The sequence below is a fragment of the Lepidothrix coronata genome, unplaced genomic scaffold (assembly GCF_001604755.1).
Source record: "Lepidothrix coronata isolate B3197 unplaced genomic scaffold, Lepidothrix_coronata-1.0 Scaffold88, whole genome shotgun sequence".
In the NCBI taxonomy this organism is placed as follows: Eukaryota; Metazoa; Chordata; class Aves; order Passeriformes; family Pipridae; genus Lepidothrix; species Lepidothrix coronata.
The window spans coordinates 3,352,977-3,379,712 of NW_016690268.1; the positions used below are offsets into that span (position 1 = coordinate 3,352,977).

Consider the following 26,736-nt stretch of genomic DNA (forward strand, 5'->3'; position numbering starts at 1 on the left):
TACCCTGGAAGCATATCTATCATCAAAAGAATGCTTTATCATCAAATTCTTGAGCACACTGATAGCAATCTGCCGAACATCTCTGAACTCCTGTAAGGCATTGCCCACTTCCCTTAGAAGCAGTCCAACTAAGAAGTGATTTTTACAGAATTCATCAGTTAATGAGTAATCCAGCTGAAGGTCTGGAAGTAAAGTACAAGCTCCATGTAAGGGATGGTTTTATTTAAATCAATTTATCAATTAACTTAAGGCTAAAGTAAAACCCAGCACATCAAACACAGCAAAGTCGAACTGCTCCCTCTTGGAAGTACTTTTTGTGTAATAAAAGAAACCAGTTCATTTATGTACTGAATATATGACATCATAAGAGAAACTTCAGCTTGAAGATCTCATTTATTAGAATATATATACGTTTACAATTTCAGATGAAGAGGTGTCCAAAATTTTCTCATATTCACTGTGTTCAGTACAGTCATCAAAAAACAGATGCTAATCTCAAAGCACTTTCATTTTTCAAAGATCTCTCTCAGTAAGGGAATCCATTAGGTCAGAAAGAAGTATAGCTAAGACAGCACAGGCTTTATTGTAACTTCCACAGGTCTTCTTGTAACTCACTTAAGAGCCAACCGCATCACCTGAAATACCTTCTGCTTGACACAGCAAAACAGAGCCAGAAAAGCTTCCGATAAAGGTCTTCTTTACAGGCCGAACTCCTAGTTCCTACTCAGGGAGCAGCATTTTACACTGTTCTTTATTGTGTAATCAGAAACACTATCTTCTCTAGTTTTGTTATTTTCTTAGGATACCTAAGCCAATTCATAGTCTCTTTTCTAGGAAAATATTTATGCAGTATTATTATCCAAGACACATGAAGCCTGAAAAAGCCAAAGACAGAAAAAAGTTCTAAGCCTCTCTTTGGTCCTTAGAAAAGTCACAGAGGAAGTCTTCTTGCAAATCATTTTGCATCAAGTGAAGAAGAATGTGACTGGGAATGGCCAAAATAAATTTACCAAGGGTAAATCATGTTTTAAGACCAGTAAACCTGTCTGCTGGGGAGAACAGCAGATGTCCACATGGCTGTTGTATCCAAACTGAGTCATTATAAATTGTGAAAAACTGAAAAATGACTACATGGATCATTGGGCTCAAAGGTTGGTGGCCCATATGCTCAAAGGGCAGAGCTGCATTATAGAAGCATCTAGATTCTATAGAAATTTTTTACAGAAATGGCAATTAAATTCAACGAGGACAAAAGCAAAATTCTGCACCTGGGATGGACCGACTTCCAGCAATGGTACCAGCTGTGGAATAATGAGCTTGGGAGCAGCTCTGCTGAAAAATATCTAGGGGTCCAGGTGGACAGTAGCTTCAACAGGATTTAGCATGGCATCCTGGCAACAAGAAAGGTTAACAGCACACTGGGCTGTATCAACAGGGTCATAGCCAGCATATCAAGGAGGTGTTTGTTCCTCTTTACTTGGCATTGGTTAGACATATCTGTAACATTGTGTGCAGTATTTAGGCCTCCTAGTACAACAAGATTCTTAAGTGAGTTCAGTGATGGACTACCAAGGTACTTAAAAAGCTGGAGCACATGTATTGTCAGGAGAAATCGAGGGAAATGAGCTTGTTCCATCTAGCAAAGGAACACCTAACATGATCAGAGCAGGAGGTTGGGCTACAGACCTATTGAAGTCCCTTTTAACCTGAATGCTATATAAAAAAAGCAAAAAGTACACCAAGTCTCACACTACACACCTACTTGCAGGCTTCCACAACTAATGAATTAAAAGCTAACTCATGAAAAAACAAAAAAGCAAACTTAGTAAGCATAGCAGGAAAGGCAGGAGGAGTCAAGGATGTAGTTTATCATGTCCTCAAAGACTAGATACCTTAGAGAGATTACTCTGCTACCTAAACACTTCCTTTAAATGAAAGGATTACAACTTTAGACTTCTATTTAACAATTTCAAGCTTTCCAATGTCTCACAGACCTGAAGTTATGCAGTGTCCACATCTAATAATACAAAGATGACATTTAAGAAAAATACTATATGCTACTTTGGAAGAACTTACCTTGGTATCTCTGAACTCTGCCTTTTCCAAATGGCATTGGTAGATTCAAAGGTATGTAGTGCTCATGGTTGCAGACTACACGAAGAAATTCAAATTTGAATTCAAAAAGAGTCTGCAAAAATAATTTTAAAGTATAAATTAACTGCTGCAGTAATTTGAACAACACATTAAAAACAGCTTTCTAACACAAAAAAGTGATTTATCTCAGTCTTGCACTAAGATAGATATAGACCTGTCAAAGTTCCACATGTCAGCATAAAATAAATTCATCGTAATTCATACTTAAAAACTGGATATAATTCCATTTACTGTTCCCATTGTCCAAAGCTTACAAGCAGATTATGTTTTAACGTAAGAAAAGTTGGGACCCACAGCAGAAATTCTTTGGGCATCTGATACATGCTTTTGCCATTCCAGTAAATGTAGTGGTGAAAGCACTTATAACAACTCTTCCAACTTTAGACTTCTCACACTCATGCTTAAAATTTCTGCTTACTGTTGCATCCTCAGGCCACATAGTTTTTGCAATACACGTGCTCTAGGGTAGTAAAATGCACTTGAAAATGGGAAACAAAACATGAAAAAGTGGTTTGACGGAGAAAAAATGCCCTAGGCACAGATCAGGGGCTTCTAACGTAAATGGGAAAAAAATCTGAAGACTTAATGCAGGACTCTATCCATGCAGAAGAGACAATTCTTAAAAATAGTTTGTGTAATAGCAATGAGTACCTTCGGATCTCCTGGGGCAAAGCAGCTGATGTAGTTATTGATTTGCTTGAAAACAAAGCCTCTATCCATAAAAGTGAAACACCTCTGAGGAAAACAAGTAAAACCAAGATACAATTGATTTAATAAGTTTATTTTCCAAACACATTATTGATATTTCAATTTGAATACAAAAGCCAACAGAACTAGCAAACTATGTGTACATATATGAATACCAAATTTTCCCTTAGAGTGTAGAACTTAAACAAATCAGAAATAAAAAGTAGTTTGAGAAGAACTCTATCTTGATAGAAATGAAAATTATATGCCACTAGCAGTTTTATCAACCATTTTATTTCCCATCCATTTTTTATCCCTTCTAGATCTTAGTGGCTGAAAAATGAAAGATACTGGAAGTCTGTCTACATAAAATTCATGCAAATAAAGCACTACTCAAAACTTTCATAGGATTGGAAGGCAACCCAGACAAAATTTTTAAAGAAAAATGAAGAAAAATAAAAACATATTTTGAATAAAATATAAATTAATTTTTTTAAATATCAAGTTTCAGAATGTCTTTTTGATTACAGCAGTTGCAAATGTATTTTAACTTGGACATAAAATTATATTTAAAAGGCATTATGCATATTCAGCTTTATATGAGTTGGCTTTAAGATTCTTTAAAATCCCCGAAGAAGCAGTATTATTGAAAGAATAACCACAGAGCCCAAGTCTCTTGTACCTACTTTTATAAAGGCAGCAAGACTATGGTTTGCATTTTTTGAAGCCTCTGGATTGTCTCTGTACTTCTGAGTGATGTGTGGCATTAGCATATTAACAACTGTTTCAACTGCATGATGAAAGGAAGCAGAAAATCTCTGGTTTCGCAGCAGCTAGAAACAAATTGAGACACAATATTTAATATCATTTATAAACTAAAATACATCAGAAAATTTACTTTTGATAAGATATAGATAACCTGATAAGGAGAGAGAAAAAAACTTTCAAATTTTCCAATTTGTGATTTAACAAAATATTTTCTTTAAATTCAATATTTTCCTGAACTTTGTACACCAAAGCAGAAAAAAGAGCATTCGCTTAAAATAAATTTTGACAACATGCCCTAACATCTGTTATTGAAGTTCAAGCAAGGCAGTCTTCAATGATAAAAACTTTTAAGTATAATGCATTAATATTTTTCTATACCCCAACAAACTTGACAACAGAGGCAATCCTTCAATTTTATCCATCTTCTTTTCCAAAGCAGACACCAGCTGGTTCACATACAGTAAATGCATTATTAGACCGTCTTTTCTGCCTTCAAAAAGAAAAACAGTTTTTTGCTGTTCTGCAACTATCTTGGTAATAATACCTTCTCTGTTTCCCATTGAAGAAATTGTCATCCATCCTTCTTTCTTTCTCTTGCTCCTCTGCAACTTCAAAATCTCAGGCTTCAGAATCTTACTCTCTGTGCTTTTAAGTTTCCACAATCAGAACTGTTTTCCCTTACTTTTAGGTAGTTTGCCAATTAGCTTAAAAGATTTCCTCTTTGTTCACAATTTCCTTCTTTCCACTCACCATCTTCATCAATGATTTTGTACACTCTGACCAGTACTAGTCAGTCAGTAAGCGTTTTTTGGTTGTTTTTTAGCTTTTTGGCACTGCAGTCTCTCTACATCTTACAACCTTTACTAAAGATTCTGTCTTTTGTCTGCAGGGACTTAATGGACAGGTGGTGTGAGGCTGACGACATTGACAAAAACTGTTGCAACTGTACAATTAGTTGTCTTTTTTTTTTTAAAAAACTGAAATCAAAACAACAGTCACATTGTTTAAGTACTTTGTTATTTACATAGTTTTAACTAGATTAAATGCAACACTCTTAGACAGAACAAGTCATTGTCAAGGCCGTGCATAAATCAATCATTACACAATCAATGTTTGAATTGTCCTCCAAAGTTCCAGCTCTAGTTTAAAAAAAAATAATTAAAAACAGATATTAAGGTTGAAAAAGATCCCTTCATAAATATGAACTGTACTCAGTCATGAAATAACAAATAAAAATTAAAAATTCTGTTATTGGTTATGCCAGTGTCCTATGAAGCTCTTGTAGCTCAGTGTTTGTTGGACAGTAATTAAACATTTTCCAGAAATACTACAAAATTCTTGCTACAGAAATAATCTTCCCAAATATAGAAATGCATCTTTTTATCAGATCTCATAAGCAGGAAATATGTGAACACATGTTGCATTGATTACTTTACCTAATAAGACAGAAAAGAAGCTAGCAAAATATTTAAGGGGCTTGTAAATCAAGAAGCAATGTTCAGGAGTGAGACTACTTGCAAACTAGAGATAAGTTCTGCAGATTTCTTTTTCACATTACGGAGAAGATGACAATCAGGTTAGTTGAACTGAGACTCAAACTCTACTGATCGCACCACAGAGTATTAAGTGCACTACTATAAAGCTTTTTTCCTGATCATTGTCCTATTATTTTTTCCCCAGTATACTTCACACTTCCAGCTATGTTCTAAATACACAGTAAAAATAGTGATAATGATTTCACAAGAACCTGATATGTTACTCAGCTGGGACTATTTTGTATACTTGAAACTTTCAAGACTTGTTTCAATACAGAAGTAAGCAAACTAAAAAGTTGTCACCCACGCACAAAAACACTGCTTATAGGCTTTGTAGAAAAAATCCATTTTTAAAATTTTAGCATTCTCCTTCCAGTTTAGAAGATAACACTACATTAAATATCAATATTTCCTTCTGTATATAGAAAACTGTAAACTTCATGACTCACTGTTCTCTGTGTCATTTTATAGCTCAGCTAATGTACTGCTCAGGAAGAAGCCCACATTTTTTGGGGTAGTGCTTACATCAAAGTCCACAGTGTTAACTATTGCTTCCAACTTCATTGTACTGTAAGAATTAAGAATTTCTACTGATGATTTACACAGACTGCTCTACTGTATGGATTTTACAGGTTTCTATTCTTTTATAGTAATGCTGAATATAGCCCTGAAGTTTTTTCTATCTAATGTTTCAACTGATTTCTCCAGCTGTTTTCCTCTTTCTCTCCCTTTCTTACAAATGAAGTTACTATTTAGAAATCAAAACCACATGTTTCTTCTAACATGCAATAAAAGTATGTGATTGGAGAAGAGACGATACAAATTCTCTCTAGAATATGTGGTTGGAGAAGAGACAATAAAAATTCTCTTCAGAATAACATTTTTTTGCATAAGTTGACATACCTTCACTTTAGAGTTTTCTATCAAATGTTGAGCCATTGATTTTATCAGAACTTCAAAGAAAAACCATGAATACTGCAGAGAAAAGAAAACATTCTGTGAAATTGCCACAAGAGTTCAACAACTATTTCAATACAATTAGTTCCTATTCCTCAGTTATGACCAGATAAGAACATAAGGTAAGAAGTATAGTTCAATATTTACCTTAAGTAGCTTGTTGCTTGTAAGAAAGTCAGCAGATGGCTTTAAAATTGTTGTCATGGACTTTGTCAGTTCTTCATGTACTGTCTTATATTCAGAAGCAACATAGGGTTCAGCTTTATAAGCATACTTAGGGAGGAAAACCAGAATTTAATATGAAATTATGATGTAATATGAGAAAATTGACATTAAATATATGCAACTGAAATTAAATATACTCTTTCTTAGGGAAATAAAAAAAGGAAACATTCAATTTATTTTTACCTACCTTGACATAAGATCTCAGGTAGCTATCTAAGCCTTCTTCATGACACTGAGCAACAATATGGATAATAACCCTAAACAGAAGTCAAAACCAAGTAAGCCTATAAAGAAAACTATGACTGCAGCAGCAAAAATGCTACTCAGTTATAGACTTATGTGATAACCCAGTCATCACTTAACTTAAAATTCTTTACCTTGTCACATTGACTGCCACTTCCTCTTGAGTTGCTCTAGTGAGAACTCTAAACAACTGGTTGAGAACAGTTGGCAGGAAAGCTATCATCACATGGCCTTCCATAGCATGAAGGCTCTAAAAGAAAGTAGTGATACTGTCACTCTCTTGACTAAAAGGCATTTAAATCATAAGTTCTGAAACAATAAAATTTATTGCAAGTCTTTTTTCAAAAATACACACTGTTTGCACACTACCAGAAATACTGCACAGAAAGCAACTGAGATTATTTTCCAGTATAAATATTCAGCAAATGTTTTCTACATTAAGGTAAATTAGGGATAAAAATCAGGTTTTATTAACAGCATTTTAGAAGTACCTACTTGTACTTTTCTGTTGAAATGCACATTAGGTAATGTTTAAAGGAAAAGCATAAATAAATAAAATAATCTGTTATTCACTGCCATTTTATACCTTAAGATACTTTACAAGATCAGTTCCTAGTGCACGAGCTCCAGATTCTGTTTTCTGACAGTACTGAAAAAAGTTATGCAAGTGCTGGTCCTGTCAAAGACAAAAAGAACAATAAATTAAATAATTAAACATTACTATCCATAATCTGAAACACAACACATTAAAAATATTTATATGTAGAAATCCATATCTTTGTCCATAGATTCAGTTTTCAAAAATTACTGAAGTATGAAGACTTATTTAGTCTATAAGTAACATTGATATTTTTTAAATATTTTTATTTAATATTTTGATATTTTTTAAGCCATATATGAAATTTCCAGTGTTTCTTGAATACCCATTATACAAAATGCCACTTATATTTGCTTCCAACTGATGCACAGCATACTTAGTTATCCCAACTGATCATAATATGTTTTTTATGAGCAGGTATAACAGGACTCATTGCATTGCAGACATGCCAGTAAATAGCTTTCAGAAAACTATGACCTCTTATCTGGAAAATTCAGATTGGAATGGAGGGTGGTAGACAAAAGGCTGATATTTTGAATAGCTTCCATTTAAGATCTTCTGTTTTTTCACAGCTGATGTAAAAGAAAGATACCATGAGAAATGTCCAAGAGACAAAAAAGTAAGAGACGAACATACTGAGTTCAAGAATCTTCCCAAATATTGTAAATACATACAATAAACATACATTATTCCTAAAACTTTCTCTAATTTAATTTGTTTTATAACTCACCTGTGTATACACAGTTGACACCAGATGAGTGGATATTTTTAACAGTTGTTTGCCTCCATCTACCCATTTAATTTCAGGACCAGAATGCTGCATGCACACATGAAGGGGAAAAGTAAAATAATGCAGCAGTATATTAGAGTAAAACAATTGGTTCATAGTACCACTAACAACACTTTTCTTAGAAAGAAAAAAAAAAGTTTGAAGAAATGTGTGCAATGAATAAAGTCATAAAAAAAGGAAAATTATGCAGGCAATATTACCAAAAGCATTTATGAGCTTAAAATGTTTTTTCCAAGGTCCCACAGGAGTTTCCCCGATGGCTAACAGAATTGATTCTCTGTACAGCATAGAGTTCATGTTTCCCCTACAACTGCAAAGAAACTTCTGACTAGAGAGAATTATGTACTAGTTCTCTGAGAAACATAACACAAGAATTTCCACAGACACTCACACAGTTTAAAGCTTAATATATGTCACTGACAGGTAGCAGCCAGTGCTTCCTTCCCATCCCATTTCCAAAGAACTGAGAATGGGAATGCTCACCCTGACAACCAGTTAGGGAGAGATTTTACTGCTAGATCTACAATTAGTCATATTGGTCCTAACATTCAACCCATGGGCATGAGCAGAGACGAACAGCAGAGGCATAAAGAATAAACCTACAATGTGAAAAGATGAAAGATGTGAAGGAGACGATGGTTGGAAAGCTTACAGCAGAGTTCAAAAAAGAACAGGTGGCAGAACAGGAGGAGAGCAGCACCTCTTGCTGTTGATTTTAGGTCTCTTCCTCCAAAATTAGTCAGTTTTGTCTCTGCATTTCAATCTCTTTGTCAAATCCCCTATCACATTTTGTATCCTCCTTGGTATCATTTTTATGACTTACAATTATGCAAGCTTTCTGCTTTGAAAAATACAACCATAAATTTTACTAGTGAAGCATAAAGATCACAAAAATCAAGATGTGAGAATAAGACTTTTTCAGGAATAAAGGACTTACTGAAAGGAGACAGCATGAAATGCTAAAAAAAATTTAGTAAAGGACTTCAGATTATTTGCATACCTTCATAAACTCAAATAGTTTTATATGTTTAAAAAATTACTGTAACTTCTAGTTAATAATTACTACAGAAAATGAAACTTAAGCATTTCTTAAGTACATCGGCTAAATAATAACAAATATAAATATGTAACAACTTAACTTCCTGACTTTTACAAGAATGTGAATCAATCTGCCCTAATACTTCTTTTTTTGGTCTCCCATTTCTCTTTGAGTTTGTTTCCTCTTAGTCAGACATCTAACTTTTGCAAAGCATTCCATTTCAACTATAAAAGAAAATAAATTCTACTAGAAAATTACTTAAATCTTATCATCAGACTGGGGAACTACAATCAAAGCTCCTCTCCACATTGTTTTTTTCCAAGATTAGAGCAATTTCATATAGCATACCTTTCCAACACCCACTTCTTGATAACTAAGATAGCCTGATGGAAGATTTGCTGATACTGGGATGTGTTGCTCGTTGGTGACCACTCTTCCATCTTTTATCAGAGGAAGCCAAGAATACCCAACTATGGAAGATGAAAGGCAAGTAATTTTAAATATCTGATGAAACTTAACATAAACCCTTACAAAAGTCTTACTGAATATTTTTGATATGTAATTCAGAAACAAGAAAACATTGCTGTAAAGGCCACACAATTTGAACTCAAACAATTAGAAATTATTAAAAATGCAGATAAATTGTCACTGAGTTTCAAGAACACCATACATTTGATGAACATTCTAAACCAACATTTGAAACATTTAAATTAGAAGAAATATTTTATGTAGTCTTTCAGTCGGTATAATGTAAGTAGGAAGCATTACATGGATCACAGAAGTCACAGGTTAACAGATAAGAACATTTCAAAAAATTTCCCCAGTAGTTACTGAAAGTAAAGCATTAGTGTACAAACCTTGTGTTTCAACAACATCTTTCTTCTTTGTACTCCCCTTGCTTGAATTATCACAGCTGACATGGTAGAAGGTGAACAACAAGTGGTGCTTTTCATGTAACTGAGTGGGCAATTCTATTTTAATCTGAAAGGCAAAGAAGTCTCTGTAGAAGTTTTCAGCTAGAGCACTGATATGTGTTACTGGTTGTAGTTCCAGATTATATATTATTTGAAGCAAGATCAAGAATCACACATACAAAACTCCAAAAAATTTACTTACAGTGAAAAGGGGAATCTGACTTAACTGAGAACTTTGCAATCCTCTAATACTTTCCTGTATTTTTGAAACTTACCTAGTACGTAACCCAGTAAAAGTTAGCTCAGAAGGGTAGCTTACCTCATCATAAAACTCTGGATTTTGGTGGTGATGCAGAACAGCAGCAAATGCACTTCTTGTAAATACTGGTCCACCAGGCCTACCATAGATACACTTAGAAGAAAGGGAAAAAGAACAGAAAACCCTGTGATCCTTTTTTTTCACTCTCAGCTTAGAATGTTTCACCCAGAATTTGAAATATATTAACTTGTGTTCATAATGACAGGGATCTGTGCAAAGGAAACAGTCTGATCAGGGATCAGACTACATGATCTGTAGTCTGCCTGCTGTGCAGTAGAGCTGACTCTGTCATTTCACCTCAAGATGTCTACACATTTCTCTATTTTTTTTTACTTCCAGATACCTTTTATACACTCTGATGGCTCATAAATAAATATGGAGCTTGGTTCTTCAGTTGATCTAAAGATTTGCTGTTTCAACTTGCTGTGGAGTATGCATAAACCACCCTTGTCTGCAACAAGTTTATTCCTGGAATTTTTGTTGATATAAAGAAATTAAATGATCTGAGGGTTCTTTAGTAATCTTTTATATCAAAAACAAACAAGCCATCCAGAAGTTACTCTTATGCCAAATGCAAAAGGACAGAAGCCACCATCCCAAACCAGATCAATTAATCCAGTACTATTGTGTTACTTAGCTACCTGTTCACTATTTTCTTTCATCTGTTTAAAAAATCAAAAGACTAACCTTTAAAGGCAAAGAATCCTCTTCATCAGAATCCTTGAACTCAATGCACACCGCAATATTTCTAGCCTAAAGCAGTATTTAAAAACACAAACCCAAACAATTAATCATAAGGATAATCACAGAAATAAATCTCAGTTGTAAACAATCTTAACCAAACCTGAGAAAGAAGGTACAGTTTTCCTGTACTCACCTTTGCAAAAGACTTTTGACTGTCATATTTCAAGTGCTTTGGATAAACATAAAGATGATTGTTGTAGATGGTGAAAGGCTGAGTGTATTTTGGTATACAGGGAACAAACTCCTCTATTTCAAATGTTGTTAGTGTCTTGGTGCTGTTTTCAAACTGCTTCATGGGAATGTATGATGAGTTAACATAATCTGAAAACACATTAAAAGAATCGAATAAAAAAACAAAGAGGAAAGAGCCTGAATGACCATCTAACAGTGTTTGTTAATACTTACTTGGAAAATCTGGTGACACGTTATCAATTGTAACATCCAGATTTCCTAAAATAACAGGAAGTTTGGCCATCTTTTCAGGTCTATAGGAAGGAAAAAAAAAAAAACAAAACACCTCAAAGTCAGGCTAAATGCAAATCAAATACCAGCAAAAAAAGATCATAGGAAACAGAGGCAAAAGTAATATCCTGAAATAGGAGTATGAGAGGAAAGGTGTTTTGAGGGTGGATGACTGATCAGGTCTTTTTTGCTTAGATTCACAGTTTTCTTTTCCTTTAAATTCTCAGGAAAATATAAAAGGCTTTATGTGGAAAAGTGTGGAAAAAGTCACAAAAAAGAATGACTTCTTTCTTTAAATCAAAATGAAAAACTTTGACAAAGATAGGTTTTGTTTGCCATGTAATAACTTACTATCATTTGCAGGAAAGAGGGGATCTACAAGTAAGTTTTTTAAAACTCAATGGCCAGTGATAAGCACTCATGGTAGTAGGGTAAACCTGGGGAGGGAAGAGAAATCAGCAAGTTCCTACCTCTTCCTTTTTCTAGACTAAAAACTCACCCTGCAAAACTAGCCAACATTGAAATTTCTTATATGTTATCATGTAACTAATTCAGAAATATGATTTGAAGTACAAGTATTTTCCAATGTAAAACTATGCAGAACCCTTTATTAGTAAAGATAGTTAGCAGCATGATTTTTTAAATTATTGCACAGCAAGTGGGTGCAAAATTTTCCCAAAATGCAATCCCATGCTGTGAAGCAAACAACTTCAGGTTGGCATCTGGATTCAATTCCAACATCTATGTCTCAGACATTATAACCTATTTCTTACTATAATTCCTGTGAAATATACTGTACATGATTCCATAAACAGGATGCTGAAATAAAAAAAAGCATTTTCTTAATTCACAAAGTAAAATGACATGGCAAGCTAATTTACTATTAGTTTCAATTTATGGCAAGGAGTATCAGTACACAGCCATTTCAATGCTACATAAACTTCAACGAAATTTTAAGACACTTGCTAAAAGTGAATTAAAATAACTCTTACAAACCTCATCTCCTTATCAGATTTGTTAAGCAAGAATAAAATAAACTACAGCCCAAGCCTTTTGTGCTTAGTGATCATTCAAATCAATACCACTCCAGCTAACTCTATCGTAACACAAGTGGAAACATCTTTGCAAAGCAGCAAAGACTGCTCTATTATTTTACATCCTATTTAATAAGGGGATTAACAACTTTATGAATATGATCACCTGTCGGTGATACATTCTTGCACACAAACTGATGAAGTCTTTAAGAATACTTTGTAAAAAAAAAATAATCTACGTTCTGTTATTTAGCCATCCTGAGACATGCACTCCCAAGGAACATGGACTAGCTACTGGCTTGAATCCCTTTTCCTGAGAGCTAGCATTCTCTGTCCAAGGTCAGTGAACAGATGATTTATGCTCATATTTGCTTTCCTTTGAGAACCAGAAGAGCATATTTTGTGAGTATAACTCCTAGCATAGAGCTACTTCAGGCTATGATGCTGACTGCATGTTACACGTGGCATAATACTTCGGTCCTGCTTGGAGCCCCCAAACACTGCAAAGGAAGGATCTGCAGCCTGTGTGAAGGTCTTGACTATATTTATACAGCTTCCATTTTTGAAATTAAAGACATACAAATACATATGTCAAAATATTAGATGCTCCAGTTCAAGAACATAACGAAATATGAGGGGGCTTAGGGTGAGGAATGGGGGGTGTTCAGGTGTTTGGTTTGGTTTTGTTTTTCAAAGTGGGAAAATTAGACTTACTTCCTGAAATCTGCTAACGATTTCAGCATGTCTTCATTTGAGAGTTTATTACTGTCTTGTCTGAAGAGAGGAGAAAATCTTGCATTTTTGTCCAGAGTTCCTGAGGCATCTTTAAACAGCGTCCTGAAAGTAAAAGTCTTGCCTTCAGCTGAGTTTATGAAAGTGCTTCATAAACTTCAGGAAATTTCTTTATTAGAAATCAGAGAATACTGCACCATCCTCCATATTACACATTTAACACTCTTGTAGGTGAGTTTTAACATATAAATAGCTCAGTCTAACAAATAAGTGTGAACCACTTCATTCTGAGTAGCTTAAAAAAATATTGTCAATAGAAAACAGTTGGCAATATTTAATGGTTTAAATAATAATGTAATGAATGTTTATAACTTTTTTCCCTACTACAGAGCTGAAGTGTAAATTTGTCAGAAGCTTTGGTTAATTGAAAGCAAAACAATCAACAATTTAAATAGCACATTAAGTTTTACAAGAAGGGAGATGCAGAAAATAATGTTAGAGAAAAGTCAAGAAAAAAACCCCGATTGACAAGATTTGTCCTTACCTAGCTGCCCAGGCAAAAGGCATTCTATATTGACCTAATCTCTGGCATGCCTGCTTAGCATTCTTCAAAACTTTCTGTGCAACCTGCAAGGGACATGAGAAATGCCATGCTTGAAAAGCTAAATTTTTTGCACCATTAGTACACAAGAAAAAAAACATATGTTGACACTGACATGAATTAGAAAATCTTCTTTAGAAGATTAATCCTAAGTATGTGAGTGAAAGACAATTGAAAATGCCTCTTAATGATTCATTTCAGGTTAAGCACAGCCTGTTCATTTCACAGCATTTCACAGGTGAAAACACAGACGTATCTACACCCCTGATAATAAATATTTAATTGAGAAAAAAATTATTATATACAAAACTTATATGGAAAGCTAGAGCAAAAATCAACTGTTTCTTAAGAGAAAACTCAAACTCCAGGAAAAAAAAACATTTCAACTCCCATTTGCTCCCCTATTCACCACCCACCCTATGTACCAGAATACATTCCTGCAGAATAAATACTACAATACTCTGCAATATTTGTATTACAAATACACACAGAATATGGGGAGGAGTTTTATGAAGATCACAGGTACAATCCTGTGCACACGGACCATCCTATGTAGTGACATCGCAATATTGTTTTCATTAAAAGTTCAAATTTTTTATTTTGTTAGCTTTTGAAATAACAAAAAATTACATTATATACAGCCAACATGTACAACAATCAGAGCTAGAAATGCACTGGTATGAGATGTTCAACACTGAGCTGAACCACTTGATCTAAGCAGAAGTTTCTGACAGAGCAGTGGGCTTCTCTTTTCCAGAAATCAGCTTCTCCTATGTGTCTAGTCAGAGCAAAATTATTTGTCAGAGACAAAACAACTTACAGAGTAAAACTGCCTGAATATTATGTCTGATCTATGCTGCTGACATTATAAAGAGCTGATTCTGTTACTGTGTTTGAGCCAAATCTCTATTATCCTTTCCTGTAAAAAGGGGGAAATGGCACTTGGAAGCATAAAACCTTGATAAGTAATCATCATTAAATCAATGTTTAAGGGGAGAACAAGCGATTCCTTGGCTACAAAATTTGCTACTTCTGTTTTCCCTTTTCCTTGTCCAGAGTAGTAATTCTGCAGGGAACAGGAACTTGCTCATTGCACTGATACAAATGGAGGCCTATATAACTAGTGCTGTTCTGTTGTTGTTAATACACTGTAATCCCTACGAACAAGAACTGAAACAAATTTCAAACTAAGTGTTCAGTTGTATAAAATGATGAGCAATTGAACACCAGAAATGGACGGCGTAAGTTAATATAACCAAGAGTGTTCCTACTGGCTATTCCTGCAGCACAGGGCAGCACAAGTCTAGCCTGCAGCATCAAATGTGGGAACACTTGGGCTTGCTCAACCTTCCTATGTGGCTCAAGCCCAAGGCCACCAAAATCAGCTACTCAGTTCAGGTTTGTTTTAACTTCAGTAACAGTCAGCATACACTTCAAAACCAGACTCCTAAAATACAAAGCTGCTGTTTTCCAACAATAGCTGAAAAAAAAAATCTCAAGCATTCCTGGAAAAGCAAATCAGTAGGTTGATCTATATTAAGACCAAGTGAAAAATACAGGGTCTTTTACATGTAGCTTGGCCAGTAGTAAATCCGTAGGAAAGAGCACTGTTCCTCTGCAGACACTGAAAGTTAACCATTCCTTCTTCCCTTTCACTAGCTGAAAACAGGAAGAATGTCAACAGTAGCTGACAGTGCTTAAAAAACACTTTTCTCTAATATCCTGGCCCAGCTATTTAAGTGTAAATCAACAAAATCAAACCTCTATTTCTTCAGTGACAAACAAGAAGTAGCAACTAACAAAACTTTTTGTAGATAGATTTCAGAGAACATTAAAATCTTTTGTCATCTGAGACTCCTGAAAACTTAAGATGGTTCAGTGGTTTATTTCTAAAAGTGATTTCGACTTCTCTCAAACCTGCAAAGCATTTTATACATAAAACCAAAAGCTTAATGATCTCAGTGGTTCTGAAGGAAAAAAACATCAAGAGTGCAGATAAAGTTCCAGCAAACTATGGGCACCAGAAAGTGAGACAAAGGAAAAGTCAACAATGATATAGTACATAAGATGCATTAACTAAGAGAGACATACAGTTAATCTATGATCAATATTTCACTGTTCAAAATTTTTCAACTAAACTTTCACACTGAAGTTCAATACACTTTTGTCAAAGCAGTTTAAAGACATTATAAAAATCACAGATTGTCACAATTAGAAAAAGTGAAATAAATGTTTCAAATAAAATGTTAGACTTTATCTATAATGTAATAATAGTTACTAGTAATAAATGAATTTGATTGACTAAATTGTAGTTATCTGAATTTACTAGAAAACAACTAAGGTTTTGATTGATATTTACTAATTCAAAATCAACCTGCTTTGCCTCAGTATTTTGTTCATGCCACAGAAGAAAATAACATACCTTTGAAGAATCTGAACTTTTCATATATGGTTCAGCACAATGTGTAACACTTCCTTGTAATACCTTTTCTATCCTAGCCACAAGGAAAATGTCAGTATGAGGACATGTGACTGAGAATATTCCCTAGAAATGAAATGAGAAATAAATATAAAAGGAAAATGCAGGCGACATTTTACAACACATAATAGAAAGCCATCCAAGTCATATAGGAAAACTCTTTTCTTGTATCCAAAATCCTACTAATTCTTTAGGTTACTAGTTCTTACCTGCTTTGGATATTGTAACACAGTTTCATGAATGTCTTGAATTCTGTGTAAGCTATCACCGCTGCCATTCATCATTTGTTGAGGTACACTGGGTATCATGTGCCTTACTGAGGGGTGGTTCAAATCAACATGGAAATCTGCTGAAATCTTCCTGTTGTTTTTAATATCAAATAGTGACAATGTAACAAAGAAAGGTTCTACCTAGACATTAAAAAAAAAAGAATCAAGTGTCATTGCTGGTATCCATATCACTGTAAAAATGTGCACAAAAGAAAGATGAGTAACATTTTCATAAACACAGCCATCACTCTAGATATTACCGACAAGATGTAAAATTCAGTAAAAGAAAAATTTCTCTCTCCATTGTGCAGCAAAAATATTAGTAAAGTTACTTTTTGTAGGATTTAGGCTTTCATTTTGATTTAAAAGAGTAGAAAAAAAATCCCCATAATACAAACTTCTCAATCACAGCAAGGAATCCCTGCCACTAAGACATTCATTAACATATTAACAGAGAGTAATTAGAATAATTATTTACATTTGTTGTTGGTCCTTCTTCGTTTTCTGCAACGCAGCTTTGCAAATTAAAAGATAAATCGTTACACCTCACAAGAATTTTTTTTCCAAATTTCTCTTCAAATGGCTTCACTTCTGGTTCAATACTAGAAAAGTCTAGTTTCTTTAAAAAGAGAAAAGAAAAATTACAGTAAGTTGTTTTTCATCTCAAAATGATCAACATAAAAAAACCACTGCTTCCTTTTAAGAGGTCTAACCTGTGCATCTGGATCCAAGGCAAAAAGTTTAACTCTGCTTTCACTTTTCAGTTTGATTTCTGCTTCCCTGGTACTCTGTTCAAAATAAGAAAAAAAGTCTTAGTATTGTACTATTAAATAAAAGTGGATTTCAGTGTCATCCCTTTTCTGTGATGTTCAAAGCTTTACACATTTTTAATTCACGCATTTGTTTCTCCATTACTGAGCTTTGTAACTCCTCAGTTTACATTGCTCCACCATGTCTAAGTAAAAAGTGAGAGCCTCTCCTCTAAAGGCTTTCTTCCAGGCCTAGAAATCTAAAAACTTACATTAGGAACATGTAACCTTCCAAGCTCATGGGAAGTATACTCCAGCGTAACTTATATAGCACTTTGCCTCCTTAAACAATGACTTTCACAACATCATTTTATTTAAATGAAAAAATAAATTATGACTGTAGGTTAAAGCTCAGAGCTATCCTGAGAACATAAGATTGCTCAGGAAACAACAGATCATCTAAATTAAGAAACACTATCATAGCTCCCTTTCTTTTTTCTTTTTTCTTTTTCTTGGTTGCTTTCTTTTTTTGCTTCTCTTGAGCTCTATTGCCAAAGAAGTGGTTTTCCTGTGGGTAGCTGGAAAAACCTCCAAAACTTCCAAAGGATAAACCCCTCACACTTAAAAGTTACTTTGCAGAGTTCACTGTACACTGATCCTGCCTGGGATTTGTGGATAGCCATCTATTAACAGTAAAACAAAAGTGAAGTGCTACAAAATAGAATGTGAAAACTGACCCTATACACAGGTTACCTTTTTTGGAAAAAGGTATTATTTAAAGAGTATTCTATGATTTTTAAAGTCACAGGACATGACAAATGAACATATGTATGTCCCAAAATTATCCATGCAGGAGAGCTGCCATTCCCAAAGTAGCAGCTAGCTAAACAGGGATACAAAGTATTACATTACAGACAGGTGTCTCTCTTTGGATTAAGCTGGATGAGTTAAAAGAAGTTACAAACTCAAAATTCTCATCACTGACCATCAGCTGGAAGTGATCTACTGCCTACATCTGCTTTCCTGGAGTTTGAAGCAACTTCTCGAATGTCTCAAGAAAAAGAAAAAAAAACCAAACCAAACCAAAAGAACATAATCTAAGAGCTCAAAATCCTATTTTTAGGTTGATAACAGAAATTTAAAAAAATAACCTGGTTTAAAGGATGTACTACAGAAAAAAACTTCTGAGGTGCTATTTTGAGTAAAAATGCTCTAATGGCTTTCATTTAATTTACTTTGTTATCTTTAGCACACACAGGAGAAAAAACAAGAGTTGCTGTGAAAGAGACGACCCAAATACTCAATACCAGCGGAGTACTGCCAGAGTTTGCTTGTTCAAAAGCAAAGTCTGGTATGACTGAGAAATACAGGAACGTGAAGAAGTTTAAAGATGGCAAAAAGTTGTGTGCATGTGTTGCAAAGGCAATAATCAGTGGCGAGAACTGAGGATGAACACGACCTAGTCATAAGAGCAAGATAGAAACTGTTTCGGCTAAAGCATCTTCAATAGTTTTAGAGGTTTTGGTGTTTTGTGCACTAAAGACAAGACGAATATATGCATTTTTGACTGACAGATCAGGGGCAGTGTTCAGAAGTCAAGAACAGAAAATGCATGTAGTCATTGACCCTCTCTATAGCATAAGTGACTCTAATTTAATTTCCTCATCTGTAAAACAGAGAGAATATTTTCCCACCTCAGTGAATTTTGGGGACTCGTAATGGCTAAGGAGGTACTTGGGCACACTTATCACAACAGTCACACAGTTATTTTAGAGGGCTAATTCGTTTTATTTTAAGATTAAAAAACAAAACAAAACCAAACAACTCCAAAAACAACTGAACAAAAAACCCAAACAAACACCCACTCCAAAAGCCCTACATTCGCTCTTGGTACTTACATTATAGATAAAAGGACTGTGAAGTAGGCAGGAAAGACAGACAGAATCAGATATATGCGTGCACATCTCTGCACTGAAGTGTAAAATACCATCTTATTTAATTTATATCATAAACTAGCAGCTATTGGTAGAAAAATCAAGGCTTGGAGATGTACTCCAAGGGTTAAACCCTTCCTGAGAAGACTGTTTTTTCCCCTATTGTCAGGTGCTCTACAATCCCCCCGAAGGAATTTCTCTCTCCTCATAAGGATATGAGGTCAGCTATTGTGAAATTCTCCTCCTAGAACCAACAAAAATAATAGAGCAACTATAAACTCTTCTAAGAGAAGGCCCAATGCCTTGTAAGGCTTCCACTGGGGAAAAAAAGAACTAAATCCAAACAACAGCTGAAAAGACAGTGCAAGAATGAATAGAGGACAAAAAAAATCCTCAAAACAAATGGCATTTATATAAAGCAATTGAGTTAAGGCACAAACAGCACACCAGTGCATACAGGCAGACTTTTCTGTGTTCTTCTCCTCAGGAAAAAAAGAAGGCTAGGACAATACATTACCGTACATTATTTTAAAAGGTAGTGTTTAGTACAGATAAACTAGAATGGGAAAACAAAAAAACTTATTTTGAAATTTAAATGGGTTATAACTATGGAATAATAAAAAAAAAAAAGCCAGTGCTTAAAGAGGTGATAAAAATAATACACTAGAAAAACACCAAGCTTAAAGAACTACACGTTTCCGACCCAAAGGTTATGGAAACAGGAAGCAGCAACTGTAGTACTAAAGCCATATGCAGGTGCTGCAGCCCTGAATTAAAGTCTCTTCTGTAAGGAATATGGAACCTAAACATTACAATAGCTCTGACTATAAAGAAAGAATAATCTTCTGTACCAAAAAAAGCATCTAATTTTATATTTGTTTCTGAAATAAATTTTCATAGCCTCATGTAAGTGTGATGTTTGATGCTTACAGCTCTTCCAAGGAAACCTTGATTGTATGTACCACAATCCCAATTCATTTCCAAATACAGAGGTATCTGGAGCTAGATTATCAAATGATAGCTTTTTGTTTATATGTGCTAAATTGATTACAAAGCAGTATCAGAAAGAATTAAGTCAGCCAACCAATTTGGGTGTTAAAAGCTTGTTAACATATTCTGACTGGATCTTTTGATATTAGCTACCCTAATAGATAGAATTTGGTTTGCTTGTTCTCAGTTCATAAGCTTTGCTTCCTTCAGGAGTAGTTACTAGGTCAGATAGATCCTCAAAAAAGAAGGAGAGAGCATTCCAGAGCATGGTCAACTAGAAAAGTTTCAAGACTCCAGGCTGCACTACACAGAAGAAAAAGGAAGTCACAGGAAAAAGTTTGGATTCTGCAACTTCAATAGAAAAGGTCACCAATTACAGTACTTGGGTGATTTAACAAAAATTTCTCCTTTACAGAACTCACAAAATTTATTGCAACATGCAAGTCCCTGATTTAACTGAAACAAAGTCTGCAAATGGGTTGAGGAAGTTACTTTTATTTTCTACTTCTTTCTATTTTATTTTATTCTAATTTCCACACACTTCTGTAAGAACAAAATTGAAAAGCAAAAACCATGGCACTACAGGAATGACCCACGAACCTGCCAGGTCATTATAAATACAAACATCTTAAAATACATTCACTTCATCACTTCTATTAAGCTGCTCTGGATTTTTTAAATATAAAAATAAAACTTGATTTCAGTATAACTAGATTTCTACAGAAATACTTAAGGACTTACCTGCATGCAATAAACCCATACAAAATATAATTAATTAGTAAAACTATAATAAAACATGCTGGATTGAGATAACATGTCCAGAGTTATATAGGCAACTTCAAGACAGTATCTAGATTGCTTATAAAAGCAGAAAATGAAGAAGCTCAATAACCATATTAATGAAGGAGCTTCCAAGTTTTGAAAGCATCACAAACTGACTGAAAGCTAGAAACCAGTGTCTTACCTTTACTGAAAGTTCATGTAGCTAACTTATGTTTAGTACTTTATATCCTAAATTGACATATACTATATATATATATTACCTTGGCAATTTCAGGATAGTAGTTATCAAAACTACTTGATGAGCTTTCCAGTCTGCTTTGTTCATCATCTGAAATTATAAAACCACATTTTAAAATAAATATAAAAATCTAAAGTACTCACAAAACTCCATAGCAAAAATTATTTTTTTTATCTCCTACCCCCTCAAAAATGACAACTGTTAACATAAACAGGTTGTGGACAACTCTATCATTACATTTTGATGCAGTGACTTCTTGGAAGATGTAACTAGTAACAAAAATCAGTACAGTAGCAGTTATTTGTAATCCTACCTAGAACACAGCTTTAATATTAATTTTGATATCTGCATGGGGAAAGGGGATACTCAATGCACAAAATTTAGATTACTCTTTCCACTATGCATTGTAACTTGATTTCAAAACAAGTTCCCTCTGTTCATTAGGTTCCCAGCTCTACTCTCCAACAGTTACTGGATTTACAAAGCAACCATTCAGTTAGCTATAAGCATCTTACAGTTCGAAGGTCAAATGGGGACCACTGACTAAAATGTCTTTCACAGAGCTACAAGCTTCTCCTTTTCTGATCTGGCTTTGTTGTAAACACCACGCTAAATTCTGACAGTCTTCAAAGACGTGATATCTCACTTTAAACTGTAATGATCCCTTTAGGTACTTGTGCTATTTGTAAGAGAACAACCTTTCATAAAATCTTACAGGTTCTTCTGGATACGCATATTGTTGGTTTCATACCAGCTTCCCTCCCCATCCATTCTCAGGCTAGAAACCCTGCTTACCTTCGTGAGACTCTCCATTTCTTTTTTCTTGCATTGCAGCCTCGAAGTTAAGCTGAAGGATTTTGTTCAGAGTGTTTATCCACTCTTCCATTTCAAGTTCACTGTCAGCAGCTAGAAGATAACTACTCTTGTCTTGCATCTTGAGCTCAAATGCAAAACGTCTGACCTTATTATTCTATAAGAAAATAAAAGATCTGTGTAATATCTTTACATACTTTCTAATCAAATCAAAGAAAGTTAAACATATTTCAGATGTTTTATACAGAAATACACAGTTTCACATTTTGAACAAGTGCATTATAATTACACTTTCTCGTCTCTGACAGTTGACCTTCTGAAGTCATTTGTACCACTGCAATAAGGGCAAGTAGGAAAGATAACAGCCCATTTTCCATCTTCCCTTAATCATTCTGGTTGCCATCACCTTAAAAAAAACCTAAAAATCAAATTTCCAAGTATCAATTGTTTATGTAGCCAGATCATCTGGAAATGAAGCTAACCAAGATCTACTAAAGAAAAAATTAAAAAAGCAAAAAACTCCATTAATATCTGAGTGACAACTGTTTGCACACTGGGATTTTATACCGGAGATAAAATCATAATCAACATCAGCCCTGAATTGCTAATCTTATAAATATACATGAAGTTGGGAATCAGTTCCTCCTTTATTCCTCAACCATTACTGTCATCCTTTTTGCCCAATTTAAATCAAGCCTTCAAATGCTACCTAGCCTGAGTCATGTGTCTGGGAATGAATCTTAAATGAAAATTCTGTATTATCATCAATTTAATTTTAAAAATTGATAATTCATTAGATAAACATTACAATAAACAATATGACAGACTTAATGGTTGGGGGATTTTTGTTTAAGTTACATTAAATGCAAAATTATATTTTAGTTTCACTGTACTTCAGATTTTTCAATTAACAGACTCAGTACTGGTTGGCAAAACAGTCAGCTTTCTACCAAAGATTAGTTTCTGTTAAGAAGGATACGAACAAATGTACTCCAGATCTATATGGATCTATATGTATGGACTCCAGATCTATAGGCAGTCTTACCAGCAGAAATCAGTGATGAAGTAAACGAAAAATCCAAAGAACAGTAACCTCTAACTTTCACAGAATAAAATCTTGACACAGGTGGTACATAACACACTTCTCAGTTTTCACAAGACACTAAATTAGAGCAACTATGACTTTATATGTGGCTGTCTGTGTGAACAGTTACACTGCACATATTATGTGCTCTACGTCGCTGATCAGAAAAGTCTCAATATACTTTAGTATTAAAACAATAACCCCAACAAAACAAAACCCAGAAACCCCAAAAAGTATTCTGGGAATTCCTGTCTCTTCATTTAATTTTGGGGGAAAAAAAAATCCACCCAAACCAAAAACCCCAACCAAACAAAACCCTGCTATTGCACAAATTCAGCATTCCTCTTATACAAGTATTGACAAAGGAGCATATTCTGCTCTATCTTCAATGTCTGTTAGTGAAGTCAGTATTTTTCCCTCGGGCATCTACTGGCTTTGAAAAAATAATTATGCACGTGTACTAAATGAACTCAAAAACAGAAATGAGAAATGTTATAGGAATGCAATAGTAACTTATCTCCCCTCAGTGGAAAGACTAGCTCTGAAACAAGTAGTTTCATTCTGAGAACAAAAGCCTGGCAGCATGCCTACCTAAGAAAAACCATTTCTATGAATTCCATGTCAGACTACTCCAAAGTACCGTGGCCACTTTATTTTCCTCTTCCGTTAAATAGAAACGCAATTTCTACCACTTTTTCCCCCCATAAGAGTTTATAGTTGCTAATACAACACCAATAATAAGTAACAGTAAAACAATAAAATTAGATCAGTACATAATATAAAATAATAAAATTACATGTCTGGAATAGGCCCATTATGTATAATATTTGTTAATTCAAAATATTGTTTACTTGCTCCTCACCAACAATTCAAGTGAAGATAATAGCTATTTTCAAACCTCATTATTCTAGCTACTGAACGACTACCTGGTTTCTTAAAAGTGAGCATTAACTGGTTTTGATTTTGCATCTGATGCTGATTCATAACTTAGTCTCAAATTTTTACATGCAGTTTTGAAGACCAGATGCCAAGACGAACACTGACGGTACTGTAAAATACAGTATAGTGTTTGAGACACAAGCCAGCTATTAATTCTAAAGCATCCAAAGGACAGTTTTACTCAAGAACAAAGGAACAGTAATAAATTTTTTTTAAAAAAAAAAAAAAAGCAAGCTCCTGGAAGAGTCTGAGGAAACTTCAGGTTACTTGAATTGAACTGACGGAACAGAAAGTATGAACACTATGAAAGTATGAATAAGAAAAAAGGAGATTTTCAGGTTTTAAACCCCAAAACCATAAAATCATGGAATGGTTAGAGGTTAGAAGGGGCCTCTAGTGGTCATTTCATCCAACCTCCCTCCTCAAGCATGGCCAACTAGAGCCAGTTGGCACAGGACCATGTCTAGGAAGCTTTTGAAGATCTCCAAGAAGAGACTCCACAAGCTCTCTGGGCAACCTGTGCCAATGCTCAGTCACTCTCACAATGAAAAACTGATGTTTGGAGGGAACCTCCTCTGTTTCAGTTTGTGCCAACTGCCTCCAGCCCTGTCACTGGGCATCACTGAGCAGAACCTGGCTCTGTCCTCTTTGCACCCTCCCTTCAGGTATTTATATACGTTGACGAGATTACAACTGAGTTTAGGAACCCCTCTTTTGTTTGTTGGTTTGTTTTAAAAACACACATCAAACTCATTTCAGTGGAGTTGGCCAGAATTGTACCTCTAAGGCAAAACAATTTTTGTAAAATTGTATATAGAACTCGCAATATGGTTAAATTTATTACAGTTCTAAGATTTCAATGCAAATTGGCTATTAAACATGTATCAAAAACATCACTACAATATTTGGGGGAAAAATCCTCTGTACAGTTGCTGTATCTCTTTGTTGAAATCAAAGAACCTTATACTAAAAAAATATTATTTAAGAAATACATTTTTATTAAACTTTGCCTACTTCCATGCAAGTTAAAAAAAAAAGTACTAAAACCCAAGGGTTTTTTCCAGGTATGCTGTGCTTAACAGAACAGTTACAGGCTGTACTATAAATACATAACAGAATCACAAGAAAAAGAAAAATAAGCTTTTCTTTGGCACTTGTTACTGACAAACATTTGACCAAAGCCCTTAACTTTTTAAAATAAAGAAAAGCACACAAAAGTAACAGTATAAAGGTCAAATGAAAGCATCTGGAAGGGTGACTGAATTTAATACAATTCCCACAACAAAAATCCCACACAAGAAGCTATGAAAAAAATTTTACAGCTCATGTTAGTACAGAATCCAACTGAAATGAACTTCAGTTTTGTGCTGTCATTAATTTGCCATGATTTAAGTTTTGGGTTCTTTGTGCGTTTGCGTTAAAATCTGGTTATCAACAAGTAATTTATGTTCTTTTCAGAAAGATTTTAAAAATTCAGTCTCCCGCCCCTTGAAATCTTGTTCACTGCTTTTGCAAGATGCAGCATGTATATTTGTTCCTCTGCATAAGAGGTACTTATCTACATATAAAAACATTTATCTGTATTTTGAAAGAAATTGCATTTACCATCAAATATAGAATTAACTGAAAAACAGGCAGAATAATTATAATTACCTGAACTACTCCCATGCACGAATCTAGAAATATTGATCCTTTTGGTTCTTTTGATATTTTTTCATCTTTGTAGAAATTGAGATTATAGGATCCATCACCAAGTTGGATTAAGTGGAAAAATCTTCTTTTAAATGACTAGTGAAAAGAAAGTAGGAAAGAAAAGCAGTTACAACACCAGTATTAACCATCTTCATATTACAATACCCATAAGTGCTATTTACACAGTAGATAATACAAAAAGAGCTCTTATTTACAAATAACCTAATCAGTATCCTCAGAAAATAAACCAGAAATGATTAATTAAAAGAAAATTAACTTCTGAGGATCTGCAGCAGAATTGGATATACTATTTGACAGTATTTTTGACCTACTGAGGGATATCTAAAACTGCCTCTACAATATTATCACGGCTAGGCTTCACGAACGAAGATTTGAGAAGGATTCTATCCACACTTGCTACAAGCGCGCTGGTGGCTAAAAAGGCCAGTGCCACATCCGGTTGCAAAAGGCACAGAGGAAAGTTTCCTTAGGTGGTATTGGCAAGACACGGTTTGTTCTGCTTTGTCTTTTCTCCTCAAAAATGGTTCTGCGTGCGTTCTCAAAAGCATCAGCAGCGTTATAGATGGTGTGTCTCCAGACCTCCTGATTGGAGGCCAGAGTAGACCAGTTATGTTGATCAATATGGCCAAGGCTGAGATGTTGTTTCAGGGAGTCCTTGTATCTCCTCTTCAGGGCTCCTCTCTTGTGGCAGCCAGTGGCAAGTTCACCATAAGAGCACGAATTAGGGAGGCAGTAATCCTCCATCCTGGAGACGTGCCCTGCCTTACGCAGCTGTGTTCTCAGCAACACGGCCTCAATACTTGTAACTGACAATATTATACACTATAGATATTTATTGTGACAACCATAGAAACAATTAGAATTTGTTTCTAAATGAAGAGGCAAATAAAACCCCTATATTTTTATATAAAAAGAGGCAATAATAATGGCCAGTCTTCGCGAG

At 34.6% G+C, this 26,736-nt stretch overlaps 1 protein-coding gene across 13 annotated transcripts in view; it reads right to left on the reverse strand.

Moving 5' to 3' along the window:
• Nucleotides 1-26,736, reverse strand: part of DOCK9 (dedicator of cytokinesis 9) — a 113,529-nt gene that overhangs the window by 36,646 nt on the left and 50,147 nt on the right. For all 13 annotated transcript variants that reach the window (XM_017821084.1, XM_017821078.1, XM_017821087.1 and 10 more), the window contains exons 7-31: nucleotides 25,734-25,868; nucleotides 22,040-22,214; nucleotides 21,267-21,334; nucleotides 17,264-17,338; nucleotides 17,029-17,169; nucleotides 16,491-16,691; nucleotides 16,225-16,347; nucleotides 13,746-13,828; nucleotides 13,184-13,306; nucleotides 11,379-11,458; nucleotides 11,107-11,294; nucleotides 10,917-10,982; nucleotides 10,230-10,322; nucleotides 9,854-9,977; nucleotides 9,345-9,466; nucleotides 7,898-7,984; nucleotides 7,156-7,245; nucleotides 6,704-6,819; nucleotides 6,514-6,583; nucleotides 6,249-6,374; nucleotides 6,048-6,119; nucleotides 3,528-3,674; nucleotides 2,806-2,889; nucleotides 2,077-2,188; nucleotides 4-182 (exon numbers count right to left, since the gene is read on the reverse strand). In XM_017821084.1, coding sequence (XP_017676573.1) covers nucleotides 4-182; nucleotides 2,077-2,188; nucleotides 2,806-2,889; nucleotides 3,528-3,674; nucleotides 6,048-6,119; nucleotides 6,249-6,374; nucleotides 6,514-6,583; nucleotides 6,704-6,819; nucleotides 7,156-7,245; nucleotides 7,898-7,984; nucleotides 9,345-9,466; nucleotides 9,854-9,977; nucleotides 10,230-10,322; nucleotides 10,917-10,982; nucleotides 11,107-11,294; nucleotides 11,379-11,458; nucleotides 13,184-13,306; nucleotides 13,746-13,828; nucleotides 16,225-16,347; nucleotides 16,491-16,691; nucleotides 17,029-17,169; nucleotides 17,264-17,338; nucleotides 21,267-21,334; nucleotides 22,040-22,214; nucleotides 25,734-25,868 — 2,880 coding nt within the window. The remainder of the gene's footprint in view (nucleotides 1-3; nucleotides 183-2,076; nucleotides 2,189-2,805; nucleotides 2,890-3,527; nucleotides 3,675-6,047; nucleotides 6,120-6,248; nucleotides 6,375-6,513; nucleotides 6,584-6,703; nucleotides 6,820-7,155; nucleotides 7,246-7,897; nucleotides 7,985-9,344; nucleotides 9,467-9,853; nucleotides 9,978-10,229; nucleotides 10,323-10,916; nucleotides 10,983-11,106; nucleotides 11,295-11,378; nucleotides 11,459-13,183; nucleotides 13,307-13,745; nucleotides 13,829-16,224; nucleotides 16,348-16,490; nucleotides 16,692-17,028; nucleotides 17,170-17,263; nucleotides 17,339-21,266; nucleotides 21,335-22,039; nucleotides 22,215-25,733; nucleotides 25,869-26,736) is intronic.